Source organism: Lethenteron reissneri, chromosome 34 (genome assembly GCF_015708825.2).
Source record: "Lethenteron reissneri isolate LAM-NWPU_2019-01 chromosome 34, ASM1570882v1, whole genome shotgun sequence".
NCBI lineage: Eukaryota > Metazoa > Chordata > Hyperoartia > Petromyzontiformes > Petromyzontidae > Lethenteron > Lethenteron reissneri.
In genome coordinates this window covers 13,189,117-13,205,997 of record NC_083812.1, presented here as the reverse complement: position 1 = coordinate 13,205,997, position 16,881 = coordinate 13,189,117, and the positions used below count along the sequence as shown (strand labels likewise).

The 16,881-nt window shown below is 53.4% G+C and overlaps 2 protein-coding genes across 2 annotated transcripts in view; both read right to left on the bottom strand.

Annotated features, from left to right (window-relative positions):
• The window catches only part of LOC133350698 (collagen alpha-1(XIII) chain-like), a 116,152-nt gene extending 111,869 nt beyond the window's left edge, over positions 1-4,283 (bottom strand). The window contains exons 1-4 of the mRNA XM_061565341.1: positions 4,259-4,283; positions 3,155-3,190; positions 2,001-2,030; positions 336-353 (exon numbers count right to left, since the gene is read on the bottom strand). The gene's annotated coding sequence lies outside the window, so the exon portion shown is untranslated. The remainder of the gene's footprint in view (positions 1-335; positions 354-2,000; positions 2,031-3,154; positions 3,191-4,258) is intronic.
• A 7,358-nt stretch (positions 4,284-11,641) lies between these two features.
• LOC133350493 (collagen alpha-1(XXIII) chain-like) overlaps positions 11,642-16,881 on the bottom strand; it is a 125,990-nt gene continuing 120,750 nt past the window's right edge. Inside the window, exons 3-4 of the mRNA XM_061564833.1 lie at positions 12,841-12,885; positions 11,642-11,709 (exon numbers count right to left, since the gene is read on the bottom strand). Coding sequence (XP_061420817.1) covers positions 11,642-11,709; positions 12,841-12,885 — 113 coding nt within the window. The remainder of the gene's footprint in view (positions 11,710-12,840; positions 12,886-16,881) is intronic.

Genomic DNA, 16,881 nt, shown 5'->3' with positions numbered 1-16,881 from the left:
ACAATAGGAGCTGTTTGTGTGCCTGGTTTATATCTGCCTCTGACATCACTGCCAACGATGTGACTCTCAACGCAAGCAATTTCTAGAGGAATCAATTCCATCATCGTCATCGTTCGTTTCAATTAATCCGCTCGCAAAATTATTTCGCAAAGCAGGAATTGAGCCAAAATTTCGTGCCAAAACGATTTCGTGGGGAGGCCCTCACTCATCCAATCGTGAATTGACAAAGGAGTTTTTTGTAATTTCTGGCCTCATTCCCGGGATGCCCTTGCGAGTGCTTGGGCGAGGGGGCTGTCTTTGTCGGCCACTGACCAGGAACCCCGGGGAGTGCTCACCTTTTGTCCGACGTGCCCCTGTGCGCGGTGGGAAGGACACAGCCACATGCAAGTCAGGCCAGCAGCGGGGGAAAGGGACACACAAAACACAGCGCGTTAGTGCACGCACGCCAGCCTGCCAGCCTCTCAGCCAATCCACTGTTATCGTGCTCACTCCCCCCTTGCCTCTCACGCTCCCTCTCCTCTCGCACTCTTCCACATGTCACACCCTCGCTGTATCTCACACTCTCTCAGCTACTCATAGACGCGCACACGTATATATTATATGCACTCTTCCAGTTTGCTGTCTTTTCTTGGATTTTATGTTTGCACATATTCACTTTAAGATGTTTTCTTGTTCATGTTTTTGTTTTTTGTTTGTTGCGGTTGCACCCGATTCAAGAGCCGAATGGCTCACAGGGCTATACCTAATAAATGAACTTGAACTTGAGTTACTCGCTGTCACTTGTTTACTCATTCGCTCATTCTGTCAATTGTGCTCATCAATTCGCTCTGCTAAGAATCCGACTATTCCGTCTCTCTGGGAAGTCGGTCACTGGTTTGCCCACAGGTCCAAGGCATTCACCTGTTCACCCACTAATTCGCTCATTCATTCACCCTCTTGCTCAATCACTTCCCCACTCATCTCCATTTAATCACTCGTGCATCTCACCAGCTCACTGCCTGATGCCTCAAATTGGGCACTGCTGCCAATGATTTGCCGACGATGAACATTGTGACGTAAAAAATATATATATCCAAGGAAACTGGGAGTGACGTTGGCATGTGCTCTCACTATAGAACACTATACCACATTCTATGTTCAAATCAAAATCAATTGAGGATTCTCAGGTTAAATTACCATCTGCAGTGCCCAACCACTCAGACATCAGACCGGCCCTTCTCACTCGCGTGCGAGTTGTTGAGGGCAAATGTAAGTTTCCCCTCCCAATAAATACGCCACTAATTCCAGCTTGGTTAATATAAGGAAATCGAATTGCTTTTCGACTGCGTCACACACCGGTGAGGAAGGGCCTCAGTGTCTGATAACGTGGGCCTCCTCTCTCCTGGACTCCACTACGACACTCCCCGGGCCGTGACCTCACACGGCATTGAAAAGCAATAAACGCACAGCAGGTGCGGCAAGTAGAGGCAAGATTAAAATGTAACTCAATTCGCAACGACTCCCACAGGCCACACGTGGTGCAGGGGAATAAATACATTAAAAACACTCGCAGCTAAATTACGCTCATTTAGTTCGTGTGGTTTGCAAGTGGTCCGATGTGGCCCGTAATTGCCAGCAACATTCATTCGCGTTATGCAACCTTGTTTTGTGAAAAAATAAAATATATATGTACATTTAGGACCAGGCCGATTTGTGTTGTGGTTCAGAGCACTCGACTACCGATCAGAAGGTTGCGAGTTGAATTCATGGTCGATGGTCGAATCGCTCCAATATTGCTCAGTGGTTGATAAAACAGGTCTTTGTGGGTCAGTGAACGGTGGTCGTCTCATACAAAGACGCTGCCCCCCCCCCACCCCCCGCAACAAAAAGGTGGAATTTCTACGATTGGCCAATAGAGATGAGCACCAACCAATGGTTGTTCGAGCGGGGGAAGAGACACTCTGGAATTTGGAACAAAATTTACGTCGACGCCTGTAATAGGCCTGATGTTCTACGCTGACCTTTAATGAGAGGTCGGTGTGGGGTCGGCACTGGGGAGAGTGAGGTCACGGCGTGGAGGAGGCGCCCATCAGCGAGTTTTGAGATTTACGTCCATGTTGAAAAAAAGCCAGGGTCGAAAGCTCAGGTGGAGAAATTAATATATACGAAGTCGTAACACAATTACCTTGGGAAATGGTTCAACGGTGTTAGAATTAAGCTCATTTGCCAACCGTTACTCGAACAACATTAATAATGTTAACAAAGCAGAAACAGCGTATGCATGTTCGCGACACGGGTCAATTAGAATGAGCTCATGCTTACGTTAATACAATTTTAAAAAGAGACATTTCAATGCTCGTTTACCACGTAGACCAAAGCAAGTCGCTGCTTGGGGGTGAGAGCGAAAATTAATAACAAACGCAGCCGGCGGGTCGCAAAATTAACTGGTACTGCCACCTGCGAGGCTCATCAGCTCTGCCTGAGTTTAGCGGGGATGGCACATGGGCAGCACAATTAAAGCTGGCAGCATCACGCCCATTACAAGCAGGGATCACTGGAGCCCACAGAAGCACCGATTTCACAACGGTGAAACTCGCTTCACTCCTAGGTCACTTGCCGAAGATGAGGTGCAGAGTGTGAGCTGACCCTTGACCTACCGCCTCAGTTTAAGACAGAGAATTTTCACCACAGGATAAGAGCGTATTTTTTTTAAGGGGAGAAAGAAGCCATTGCCTGTTCACAAGGCCCATGGTTTAAAATTGGCTTTTCTTTACGTTTGATCAATTTCACAATTGTTTGCGGGAACTATGAAACAAATCCTTGCACGCATTAGCGCAAAGAGATGTATCACTAGATATTACACTGGGCAGCGGTATAGAAGCACAGCCGAGAAAAGCTCACCACTGACTTGCAGGGCGAACATTCATAAACGGCTAACGTTCTGTGCACTGCTCCCTAAAAGTGAGGGCCGCAGCCCAAAATATCCGTCCGTTATCTATTTCTCCGTTGCAGGGCAATGTTGCATGCTGGGGTTTCCTGTGCTGTGTGTAAACGAGCATTTTCTAGAGAGAGAGGGAGAGAGACGCGGGTGCTTCTGCGGGGGGGGACGGGGGGTGCGAGGAGGTTTATGTTGGGAAGTTGCGGAAAAGCGGCGCACGTCACCAGGGGCACTCACCGGGGGTCCCGCGAAGCCGGGGCTCCCTTTGCTGCCCTACACAGGGGGGGAGGGAGCGATCCAGCCACCGCGGCCAGCGTCAGCGAACTCTCAACTCACGGGGGGGGGGACGGGGAAGGGGGCCGCGGTGGAGGGGGGGGGGTACCGACACCTCCGCCGGCTCCGTCCACAAAGCTGATGGCTGAAAAACACTTGAACTGTCCGCGGACGGGCGAGGCGGCCGGTGGTGTGAGGTGCTGGTTTTTGTTTGTTTGCCACGGACACCGAAGAACGGCCGACAGGGACGAGCTGGTTGGGTCGGTCCCGCGGGCCTCGGCACCCCTGCGCGACGTCTCGATGGTCATTTGTGAGAATCTTGACCGACAGATGCTTGCACGCGAAAGCTCCCTCCCGAACCGCGGACTCACCGTCACGTGCCGAGGGGCTGACGGAAACCGGCGCTGCGGTGATGATGGCTGAACTCCACGGCGTGCGCATTTACAACTCGGTCGTGAAACCCGTCCGAACACGTCACGCTGCAGCACAATTGTTTTCGCCGATCGCCGCGGTGATTTCTCACCGTCGTCAGAGCTGGAATCCGCTCTGAGCGCGTCGCCTCTCTCAAAAGCAACTGAGCAGCCCCCTCTCACACACACAGCCCCCCCTCCTCCTCTTCCTCAGCATCTTGAGACGTGCCAATATCCCGTCGTTCTTTCTGCCCAGTACAACAACTCACCCCCCCCCCACCCCCCGCTCCTTCGTTAGGGAAACTCGCGACTGAGATGCATTACTTCAGCGTGCAGACGGGAGACGCGGGGAGAGAGCGAAAGGATTCGGCGAGCAACTCGTGGCGTCTCGCAGCGAGCACGCACTGCAGCGGGAAGAAAGCGCTGGAGGATAGGATGGGATGTCATCAGAGAGGAGCGCACAGTCCGTCCGGTCGCCTGGCACGGACGTGCGCGGAGTGGAGAGCGCATGGAGAGGGGGCACGCGCGCGCGTAATTGACGCGAGGGTGCGCTTTGAAGAAGAGAAAGAGGACACAAGGGGAGGAAGGGAGGGAAACGGGAGGTGAAGTGCACGAGGTGCGTAGGGAATGAGGGAGGAAAGGTAGTTGTGCGATTTACCGGAAAACCATCTCTTCCGGGAGAACCCTGCAAAAGGTTGAAAGAAAAAAAAATAAACGTCAAAAGTAAACGAGACATCTTATTAACGTGCTAATGTGTGCAGTTTAATCTTGATTTGAAGCGTTCGTGACTGCAGGAATCCATACTATTTGGTTCTTTCGGTAAAGTCACGTAGGTAGACATATTTATTTTATTTTATTTTTAATTTATTTTATTTCTAACTACGCGACTTTACCGAAAGAAGCAAAGAGTATGTGTAAAGTTTCTTTGTAGATAGGGAACAGGTACGCAAGCGAAGCTCTGTGTGCCTTGCGGGGCAGCATTGGTTCGTGCTGCGACCTCCGTTTGCGGCACACTTCACTGCTGCCCTGCATGCGCTGCGGTCTGCTTTGATGATACTATTACTGGGAGGAACCTCCTGGTTCCACCAGCCCACAGGGGATTATTGTGTCCGTCCGTCCGTCCGTCGTGCTGGGAGCGGCTGGGTGGGGAGGAAGGGGCTGGGTGGGGAGGGGCTGGGTGGGGAGGGGTGGGGAGGGGCTGGGTGGGGCTGGGTGGGGGTGGGAGGGGTGGGGCTGGGTGGGGAGGGAAGGGTGGGGAGGGGCTGGGTGGGGAGGGGAGGGTGGGGAGGGGCTGGGTGGGGGGTGAGAGGGGTGGGGCTGGGTGGGGAGGGACTGGTCACCCCGTGGTGCCCTTATAAAACTCAACGTTTAACCTACTCACGCCGGCTTGCGCCCACCCTCACAGTCGGGCATATTTGCGGAATACACCACGCCGCCGTTGACCCTGGCCATTGACCGAGCAACCCAACGTTCCTACCAGCTCCCTCCGCAGGAATGTTTTTGCTCTGTGCATGCTGTGCGGCCTGCTGTGTTTCGCTATAGTGCCGCTGCACACGCTGCGGTGTGATGCACTTCCATGACGGCGCTCGGGTCTGCTGCTGTGTCTGCTGCACTTCTCTACTCTTCTGCCTGTGTGGCCGTGGTCTGCTTCGCGGTTCTGTGCAGCAGTGAAAGCGATGCATAGGCAGGGGGGATGAGGAGGGGCGGATGTCAGTCGCTCCACTTACCGGCTTCCCTGCAAGACACACGCACACACAGAAGAGCGCACGGTTAGACGCTGCGATATTCATAATGATATTAACCTTTATTTATAATAACACAGAACATTTAAACAATAATAATGATCATTTACAGACATTTATATATCCACTCAGAGACAAATACATCAGTATGCTTTGTCAGTCACGGGGGTTGTTTGACCATACTTCACCACACTGGTCAGTGTGGGATTGGTGGAGGGTGGATTGGGGCAGAGAACGGTTCAGAGATCACTCAGCCCTGATATTATTCGTAGCCACGACTCGCCGGGCTTACAGCTCGTTGTGCCAACCAGCAATGTTGATGACAAACGTGGCGAGTTTGATTTTACAATATTGTGCTTTCTCACACGTGGCTTCGCAGATCAGGGCAAAGAAACATGTTTAGATTCCCCGAGTGGCCGGGGACAGTTCTATGGACGAGAACAGAACGAGTCGTGCCCACTCCGTGCCCAGCGACCCTCGCGGCCCCTCCCCCCTGTCCCCCCACCCCTGCCCGCTGCCCCGCCTGCCCAACTCGGAGCCGTGTGTCCGGCAGGGCTCTCTGGTTTCAGTGACCACTCGCACAACAAAGGAATTCCTCGCCGGCCTTCGACAAACTGCATCAGCGGCAGCAGCAGCAGCACCAGCCGCCGGCCTGCCCCCCCCTCCCAGCCCACGCCCACCCCCCCCTCCCCTCTCCACGGCATCTCGCTAGCGCCGGGCATTAATTGTGCTGACATCAAATCGTGTGCGGCACATGTCGCGGCGGGGCCGGTTGGGAGCGAGCGTTTCCGGTGCGGTGCCGCCCGCACTCTTCGGCTCACGCAGCGAGACGGATCCGACGCCTCGCCGGGTCCCCCCTCTCCCTGCCGGTACTGCGCCCCCCCCCCCCCCCCCCCCCAAAAACACAATACAACCAACACCCCAAGCCAAAACCACCGCGACTAATAATCTGCACGCAAGAGACGACTTAGAGATAACAAGAGGCGCGATTGTGACGGCTCATTGCTGCCATCGCACCCGCATGTCACGTGACGTTGTCCTACTGCGTGTGCAACGGACACGATACTGTGGAGCCAACGCAGCTTGCCGGGGTCGCGTGCCAGTACACCTCACCCCCCCCCCCCCCCCATGACTCCTTCCTGGCAGTTCCTGCCCAAGTTCCCATGAAGAATCGATTTTCTGGGCGAGCATTGTCGCTGGTTCTCAGTTGTGCGTCTCCCTTTTGATTTGTCTTCATTCTATTCTTGGGTCCGTCGGTAAAGCCACGTACCGAAAGACCCAAGAATATGAATTCCTGTGGTCACAAAAGCTTTGAGTCAAGATTTGTCTTCATTAGTTCACCTCTTGGACCCGGTATATTTGGTGGAGTGCTAGGGAGGAGCGATGACTTCAACGCCGCCGTTAGTAAAATGGGACTCGCTTGAAGGGATCAGCACCTCTCCTCTGTCGAACCACTGGTGACATCACTCCCAATGGCCCAAAATTCCCACTCGGTCATTAAATTTACACCCTCGACACAGAAATAAACAAAACTGTACGAGCAGCATAATCTTCGGTTACTTCCGCCGTTCCTTTATTAATATTTTATTTCGCCTCCTTAAAAAAAAACCCATCTAATCCAGCCGCTACTAAACTTGTCCTGAGCAGTCGTGAGGCCCTGGGGCTTCCCCGCCCGCCTCCCTCCCCCGGCCCCGCATCACAGCCGCCCATGCCAGCTTTCCTAATTGGGCGGCAATTAAAGAAAACTTGTGCAGCGAAAGTCCGCGGCTCTCCGCACACACGCTCCTGGATCTCCTCCGGTGGCTATCGCTTTACCGGAAGCCTGCAAAACGCGCTTCTGTGCAGCGCCAAGCGCGAGCCTCGTGTTACCGCTGTCTCCCTTTCTCCGCTGCTATATTTATGCGTGGCACTAGAAGCTGGCGGGCGGCCAAGCGCCTGCGCTCGTCTATTAAGAAGCCAATATTTCAAACAAACTTATCACCTCTGACACAAAGGGGGCTTTGAGAAACGTCTCTATTTTTAAACCACGCCGCCCTGATTATTCGACAGCTAGCGCGGAATGGTGCCGTGACAAACTCGTTAAGGGGTTAATTAAAATGATTAACAAAAACAAACTCGGGCGACCGAGGGAAGGGAATAGCTTGTTATTGATGTCGTTACGCAGTAGGGACGAGCGCCGTTGAACCCAAACCCACGATATTGTCAGGGTTATTGGGACGCGGGGGGGGGGGCAGTGGTAGAGCGGGGTGTGATGAGACTCGACACTCATAACACTTCCCCTGCAAACATTCCTCTCGTGATTGTAATATCACAAAACATCCCTGCGAACCATAACCATAATCGTTTCAAGCTCAAACACCGTGAGGCACGTTCAGACGATTACACCTGACGCGTGGCTGGAAGTGAAAAACAAATAAGCGGGGACACAAGTGAGATTCTCAACTCCCCACCCCCCGCCTGAACTCATCGTGCGGTATCACAGCCTGTGTTGTGGCGACCCCACACGGTACAGCTTCCCTTCATTACCAACCATCAGGTGCGTGGCAGGTGTGTCGTGGCTGCATTTACATATGACAATAAACGACACCACATGTGCAGACTTTGTTTTCAATCCACTGCGGGATGAAGGCCTCCCCATGCCGTGCTGGTCATGGGGGAGTTATTTGACCGTGCAATTCACCCTGTTGGTCAGTGTAAGTTGAAGGTGTGGAAACATAGATATAGGAACATAGAAGCACAGTACAACAAATAATTGTCGCTGTACCGCCCTCTGCAGTCCGCAATGTTATCCCGCAGAAAAGATTGGTAAGAGCAAAAAGGCAGACGGTATGAAAATCGGAATCTTTATTTAGACTGGAGGAAGCTGGTGACCTTCGAAGCTCTTTTTCACGGATGGGTGTCGCGAGGACCGGAGCGGAGAAAACACTGAACGAGAGCGTGCTGCCCAGACTTGATACAGACGCGCGTGGGGATTTTGCACGTTTGGCTCTCGCTTGCTTTGGGACGTCACGCGCTGTTGTTCGTAGATTCATCGCTAAGTTTAGCGCTCGCATGCCAGAGGTACCCCACTTAGAGATAGCCCATTCAGAGGTACCCCACTCAGATGCACCCCACTCAAAAGAAAATTCATCACGTGAACTAGCAGAGGAAAAGAAAATGAAGGGACCGTGAACACAAACGTGAAACAGTGAACGAATGAATGAATCCGCATGCGACGCGAACAAAAGTAGCCCCCCACAAAAAAACCCGTTACAATTATAAGGGAAACGCGCCGTGCCAAGAGTGAAAGGAATTCTCAGGTTACTGGGTGCTGTGATTACAGCTGGCTCCATCAAAGCCGCGCACCTTTCCCAGCACCCCGGGCTCCCGACCGAGCATCGGCGAGCGCTGGGGGGGGGGTCTCGGTTCCCGTGAGCCGGCGACGGCGCCCACCACCATGAGAACAGGTCCACTGGGAGAGATCAACGCCGCGAGCGGTGGGTCCGGCGGCGGTGGACCGCACCCTGCGGCAGGTGCGCACCTGGCTAGGGTTGTCACCTGTCCTGGTTTTGTGTCCCCCCCCCTCCCCTCCCCCCCAGGATTGTCTTGGTTTTGTGATCGGTTTTGAAATCGCTCGCCAACTTACGTTAACCATGGCCCGGAATCAAGCTCAGCTTGGCAGGTTCATTGTGCCTACCCCACCGCTCTCCAAGTACATCAATTAAACAACAACAACAACTGCCATTCGCCACTAAGTAGCGGTGATGTCACCATGGTGCCAGGCTATGTACACTTTAAGGCCATGTGAAGTGTCAGCAAGCTTAGTTCGATATTTTTACACGTGTTTTCGTGGTGATTAAAATCAAGGTGGAGGGGTTACCAGCCCCTTGCACCCGTCCACAGCCCAAGTTGGCCGCTGTGGTGGCTACAAGCGCCCATTCACACACACGCGATTAACATGTGATGGAGTGGCCACGCATCGGCGCTTGTGAAATGTGCACCGCAACATCTGCCCGGCGACTGCCCACGAACACGCGGCCACCGCGTCGTTCGTGCCAAACGACACCCCCGGCCACACCTGGGCTCTTCCCCCCCCCCCTCTCGCCCGGTGCCCCCCATATCCCCAACCTGGTCAGGCCAGGAAACTGGTGCATTAGGGAGGAATGCTCAACTCAAGCCCGGGCAGCAGCAACTGTAGCCTCGACAAATCCGCGCGGCGGCTCCCGGAGGCCACGTGCGGCACCTCGAGCGTCGAGGGCCCCCGGGCCGGTGGCACACACTTTGTTCCGTTCTCACGAAGATCGGGGAAATTGTGTCTCGCAGATTTCCTTTACGTGCGCTCTATTTCCAGGCAGCAGCTGGGTACACAGGGACTGTCATCGGCATTTTCTGACTCCCCCCCCCCTTTATTTATAGCTCTCGTATTAAAAGGCAATTATCGTCAGGTTACAGGCGGGCCCCGCCTCGGCACTCCGCGCCAGGGCCCCAGCTCGACGTCAATCGCCTGACGAAAGACTTCTCAACGCGCTTTAGCAGCAAAATAAACCGCTGCGCCTCCGCCGATGTACGTTGGGCTCCGTGGAGCGAGACACGGACCCTGCGTTCCTCTCCAGCCGAACGAACGAAGGAAGGGACGCATCTGAGAGAAAGCCCACCCATCGCGGGCACAGGTGCTAACTGGGTGGGGGCCTGTTTAACATCGCAGCACCCCGGGGGAGATGGTGGACAACTTTGGGGTAGGCCTTCATCATCCAGCAGTGGAGCGGCCGTGACGACGTCGACTAGCGTCGAGGGAGTTACTCGTGGGCACCTCGCGTGGCGTGGAGAGGTTTTTGGTGGGGGGGCGGCAGGGGCCGCGCGCGGGGAGGTGGGGGCCTCGCCAGAGCGACGTTGCGTGAAATTCGCGCTAGCGGGAGGGGGTGCGGGCTTGCGTGCGTGCGCGCGTTTACGTTGGCCTTTGTGTATCCCGGGTAAAATAAAGGGACAGTTTATTTGACAGTGAAAAAAAACCACGGAGGGGTAAACAGAGAGCGTTTTATAGCGTCAAAAAGGCCACGTGCTGGTATTAGTGTTGGCTTCGTGTGGCAATAAAGAAAACATTTCCATTGGTTCGTGCATTCAAAAAAAGTTAAGCTAAACCTTTCAGGTTTTCCTCAACTACAAATAAGTAAATATTATATTACACACACACAGAGACAAAGATCCACCGTATAGCCTCCAACAGAGTGTTGGCGCAAGTGCAGATAGCGAGCGCCTATGATGGTCGGAAATGGTACACGCGGGGGTAGGTGACCTACACCACACCAGGCACTCATGTAAGGCCGAGTCGTTCAAATATTCGCAACTGGTGATGGCCACGAGCGAGTATTGAACTTGGGTGGCCGGGTTCATAGCAAAGCACGCTAAGCGCTGCACTGCCACTCCCCCCACACACACACAAACACGCCAACATATACAGAAATTACATATGTCTAAATGAATAAGGTAATTTGCTCATTCATTAGTTCCCGTGCCAGGCACCACCCATCACCATAATGCAAACAATTGAATCCTCTAGACCCCCGACCCCATTGCTGAATTCTCTGTTCTGGAATTTCTGGTGAATTTGCCATGCTCCCGGCTTTGCTACCGCAGCCCGTCCGCCCTCCTCGCAAAAGCTGCTGCATGTACAGCGCCCGTTACTCTTGGAATCTCCTGCCGCAACGCTGAAGTTTGGTCAATTAACCCGCATGCCAAACACGGCACGGGAGGTCCTGATCCAGCAGCGGACGAGGACACGCGGTACAGCGGAGCTGCCGTGCAGTGTCTCGCGCACCGCACTGTAAACTCGACCGCCCAGGTTCGATTCCTGGTCACGGCTGACGTCGTCAAGTGGCGACTATTATCTGAACCGGTTCTGGCTGCCCCCCCCCCCTTCTCCAACTCGCACGAACCATGGAGGAGAAGTATGGTCAAACAACGGCCATGACCGACACGGCGCGTGGTGAGGCCTTTATCCAGCAGTAAATTGACAAATAACCGTACACGTAACATTGCATATCGTTGTACGAGAGTACTTCTCTTGAATGCTACTTTAATAGAGAAGTACTCCTGGTAGGTACTTCTGTCTCAGATAACTACGCCTGTCACCCCCCTCCCCAAATCCGCCCCCCCGGCCCCCTCCCCGCGTTATAAACGCCGCTGAACACGTGCGACTGAAGAGAGCGCGAGGAAAGCCCTGGCCACCACGGTAACCCTAGCTCACTTCCTGGCCTCCGGTTTCGCTGGGAAGGCTCTAAACAAGGGCCGTTAGGGGCGCACCGCTGCGCACCGCACCAACGCTACCCAGGGGAGCATGGGAAGGAGAGGAGGGAGGGGGCAAGGGGCGGCAGAGGAGTTTTCTCTCGCTCTGCCAATGCTCACACGCAAGCAACACCCCGGGGCGGGGGAGGAGGTGGTGGCTTAATTTCTCACCGATGATTTTTCCCGGGTGGCTGGTGAACTCGAGTATGTGGAGCGTGTGACGAGTGGTCACGGCGATCGTGACAAGAGTACGACTCGATGTGGTGCGGAAATATTTTTCGGTCGTGAAAATCTTTTCTGAGATGTCAGCCTGGAATCCCCTGGCTCCAGGTTGAGGAGGCGATACAAACTCCACCCGCCCGCCGGGGTTTTCAGACTCAGGGGGTATGATTCGTTGATGATTGGCATATGAAGGTAATATGGCCTCCGATGAATCACTCCCCTCGCAATTCGGTTCACTGTTACAATCGGGAGAAATTGAATATGGAGAATTGCTGCTTTATTTGCCGAGGTGGTAAATACAGAATCTCGAGTGGCTGCAGGGTTTACATGACCAAATTACATACGACGTGTATGAATGAAAAAATAATCGATTCTGACACAATGCACATATCCTTAATGCAAAAACGAATTGTAATAGATCAATATATGCATCAATACTTTGCTAAAAGGCAACGTGTGACGATGATTATAATGATGATGCCTCATCAGTGCTTGGCCCCCATCAGGTCGGGTTCCCCTAGGGATCCGCACGGTCTGCGAGTGCCCGTCAGGCTGGAGAGAGCACTGCTGATGAGGCCGATGCCAGTGCGTTACAGTTTCTCAGTGGGTCTCTGTGTGAGTCCACGGGTCTCTGTGCGAGTCCACGGGTCTCTATGCGAGTCCACGGGTCTCTACGTGGGAAGCTATTGCCAATGACTCCACCCGCACACATTATCACCCGAGACTGGAACACCCCCGGGTAGAATTTGCAGCCTCGTCCACCTAGTGCCTTGCACCACCACCACCACTACCAACCACTAGCACCTCGCGGTTATCGTTCAACTTCGCGCCGCCGGTGTCGAGTTGAATTTCTTTTGTGCAATGCACGACTTTTGCCGCCCGGCAGATTATCGCTGCACTTGCGTATGCAGTGGCGGAGAGTAACATTGCAGAATTGGGGCTTCATGACTCTGGAAATACATGTGAAGGGGGGGGGGGGGGGGTGGTGGGGGGGGTGGGTGGGGGACAGCCTCACCTGGCTCCCCGGTTCGCCCTCGCTTGCCCATCCTGCCGGGAGGTCCTGCAACACAGAGGCAAGAACCGTCAGACCTCGTGGACAGCCAATGGTGTCCTCCTAAATGACCCCAACAATTGGGGTCAATCTTCAACGTAGCGGTCTGACACGTTGAGGCTCTGTCTCGCAAAAGACGAATCAAAGTATTCAGGTTTCACCATCCTTCCCTCTACCCCGCTCCTACATTCCCCTCTTCCCTGGGCCACTATTATTCGGCCTGACCACAACCACCTCCTGAGAAACATTCGCAAGGTTGCAACCATCGACTTCTTCAGAACACATTGAGATTTAAACAAGAATAGTTTATTATTTTATTTTGTTTGAATAATTGCCTCTGGCATCATGTTTTTGTGATCGGGAGCAGCATCGGCGCCATTCCCTCACTGGGTCATGACCTTTGATTGGACTGTTATCTCCGTACCCCAGTGCTAGATTTCTGGGTTGTTATCGATCTCCTCTCACCTCTCATTACCCCACACCGAAAAACAAAGATCTCCCGTGTAGCTTTTACCTAACTCTTTTGGCAAGTGCTGTTAGCGAGCACCTATGAAGATCAGCACAGCACACAATGGGGTGGGTATTCATTTAAAGCTCAGTCGACCTACAGGAGGTCTAAATATATTCCAGCAATGTTAGCCACGGCCAGGGATCAAACTCAGCTATCTGGGTTCACAACACTGTGTGATGAACCATCACGTTATTGCTCCACACACGCATTCACGTCGACAAATGCACTCGCACAGTTGTACAAACACTTAGCCAGACACTCTGAACGAGGCTTTCTCAGAGATTGGTGGCGTTAGAGGGTTCTTCCTGCTGTCGAGTGCTAAATACACCTCCTTGTCAATTTATCTGCAGGACTTAGTGGTGGCACTTGACAAATCGGGACACTCGACAGCTGCACTAGAGCCAGGCCAAATGCTATCGCTAATATGACAGACGTGAGTGGCAGCGCTGTAGTGGGGGAAATAACAGGGCACTCAGCGGCCGCACCGACTCTTCAATCGAGCACTCGACGGCTCAGCGACGGCAGGCTGCGTAGGCGCAGCGGCTCCGCTCGGCGCGCTGCCGATTGATCGTTCACGACGCTCTGCGCGCCGCCGCTGGTCGCGAAAGTGCAGAGGCTTCGTTGGGGCTCAGAGGGCACACGAGGCACTTTTGCTCTCGCGTGGCACAAGCGTCGAACGAGATCGCCCGCGAGATCTCCTGCGAGATCCCCCGGCGCGCCATCGCACCCGCGGGTTGACCGAGCGCTGGGGCTGGAACGCATCGCCTCCGATTTTAAGTGACATTCTTTCCGTTGATCTTTTCTGCCGCTTAATCAAATTATGTAGGGAGGAAGCTCAGCCGAGGGTGCAAAGCCTTAATATTATTATTATTAAAAGCGTGGTTCCAGTTGTGGTTGCGGTGCGGATGCATGGTGGGTGAATCTAGGGCGACAGGCCGGGCTCTCTGCGTGCGGGTGTTAGATTAGCGGACGTCTCCGCTGATGCCACCAGGTGCCCCCCCCCCCATATGCTTTGTTCAATTTGGGTGCACAACTTAAGCAACTTGTGCCTGTTTAAAAATAGAAAAATCACTCGACAAACAGTGAAAGGTTCGAAGGCAACCAATACCTTTTTTTTAAGGAACGATAAAAAAACTGCTCGAAAATAAAACCATCGCCCGCTGTGAGCTCCTCAAAAAGTGTTGCGGGAGAGAGAGAGGGAGAAATCGACAGGGCCACCTGACGCTAACCCTCACGCCGTCTCCTCAAAGTCCTCACGGTAAACGTAGCTGCCCGTGTGAAACAAGCACATTTCCACGGCTGACAGGGTGGGGGGAGGGGTGGGGGCAGGGGGAGGTCAACGCCGATGCTTCTGGGAGTTTGAGAAACTGGACAAAGCAGCAAATAACACGGCGGTCACTCATCCCCTTTGTCTGCCGCTGCGTCTTCACGTCACCACAGTTCAAAAACCCTCGCTCGCGACGCGGTCATCTGTATGTACGTACGTTGAACTTCTTTCGCACCATACGTAGCCATCCGTGATAATCGGAGGTGCGGGGTAAGGACAAAGAACGAAACACAGAAAATCGTTCTAAAGAAATGAGTTTTCAATCTGAATTTTAAAAGTGCACAGCTCCTGTGGCTTCGGAAGGAAGAGCGTCCCGGATGGCCGCAGAAGTGCATCTGAAAGCGCACGATGCGGTGACGACCGACTTTTCGTTCGATGGTTAGCCAAAGGCCGCCACCGCGAGGATGACCGGAGTTTGTGTGATGGTTTACACTCCTCGTCTGTCGAAAGGGCAGACAGCCGGCTGGCTCACGGGGACAATGCAGCTCTAACGTGGCGCGCGCCAACGTTGTCGTCTGGATGCGATCACGATCACGTTCGAAACAAAACGCTTACCAACGAATATAAAAACGGTGAGCGATGTTCACAGATGGTTTGGGTTTGCCTGACAAAACTGGCAGAACCGAGCGACGGGTGTTTATCTTGGACAGGTTCACGGGTGCACGACACTTGCCATGTACACACGCGCTTACACACACATATATGCGTGTGTATGGCCCACAGGGTACACAGAACACGACCGCACCAGACAACAAGACGAGCAACAGACGCATCATCAACGCAAACCGCTACACAACGGCCATTGTGAGCGGCGCCACGAAATCAATGGATACGCACGCTGCAACCCACACGGCACGCGTACGCACGCAGGCAAAGGCACACGCAACCGCCGGAGACTCTTATTAAGCGGCACTTCAAAGTGGCCTTTTCATGCCCGCTAATGTTGATGTGCTGGCACAAACACCGGCGTGCGTGCGCACACGATTTGGCCACTCCGTGCAACAGGGGCGGTAAATGGGATCTCGCCTGAACCTCTCTGAATCCAAGCACAAGCCGATGCTGCCGCTGCTGCTGCTGCTGCTTCTGTCAGGCACGTGGTTTTTGTTTGAACAATCGTACGCAGCATCGCCCAACATGCCACAGACAGGCATCGCTCGCTACAAATTGGCCCCTTGTACGACAACGACAAAAAAACATCGCTGGGCTGTGTCCGACGGTAATCGCAACATGCTACCAGCCGCTGCTGCTGACCGCCAAAAAAATACACCTGCGAATATAGGGCAGTGGAAGACGAACGAAGGAGAGCGTTCGTGTTGTCGTGATTCGCCGGTGACCAAGAGGCTTGAGCAACTGATGCGTGCGGTTTATTCCTGTTCACGTCCTGCCCGTCCTGTGTCCTGTGATGGCAGCGACGCCTCGCGTGGTGTGCATGCGCGCACTTTAATGTTTTGGGTACGACACTAAATGAATGCTTTAAAAAAAAAACATTTAGAGTAGAAACACTCGCGGTTTGGAAATGAAAAATTGAGAATGTGTCAATTTATTCCATGGATGCAGATCAGATATTTTAATTTATGGTACCGCTTAAATAGTTTTTTTTGAAAACGTGAATATGAATTAATTGAAACATTTTCACATTGGCAGTGTCGTATATACATCTCCGCCGTGCTCCATCAGCAGCCGTCAATTTGAGATGGCTCCCACACCCCACCTCGACCCATCCTTGTTTGCCAAAGACGAAAAACAGGCAAGGGTGGAATGAGTAAAAAAAACACACGCGTGTTGAGGGTTCTCTTGTTAATAAATGCCTGGTTGTGGCACGAGCGAGTGGAGAGCTGACAGGAGTGCGCTTACCGCAAGCATGTTGTGCTGGGCGACAACAACATTGCCCTGTTTGGTACGTGTGTGTGTGTACACGCGCACATGTACAGCCGCAACACTCAGCCTCGTGTGTGGGCACTCGTTAAAACAGCTGTGCGCAGATCCAGGGATTGTACAGAGCAAGGACGGCACAAGGAGGGAGGACATTTCCCCATTGTCATGAGGACATCCAGTCATGGGGAGCGCCACAAGGGAGTATTTGGGGGCGAGGAGTGAGGTTTTGTAGCTCTGCTTTGTGTCGTGGGATGTCACTGAGCAATTGCGGGATGGTGACGTATGAAAGGGT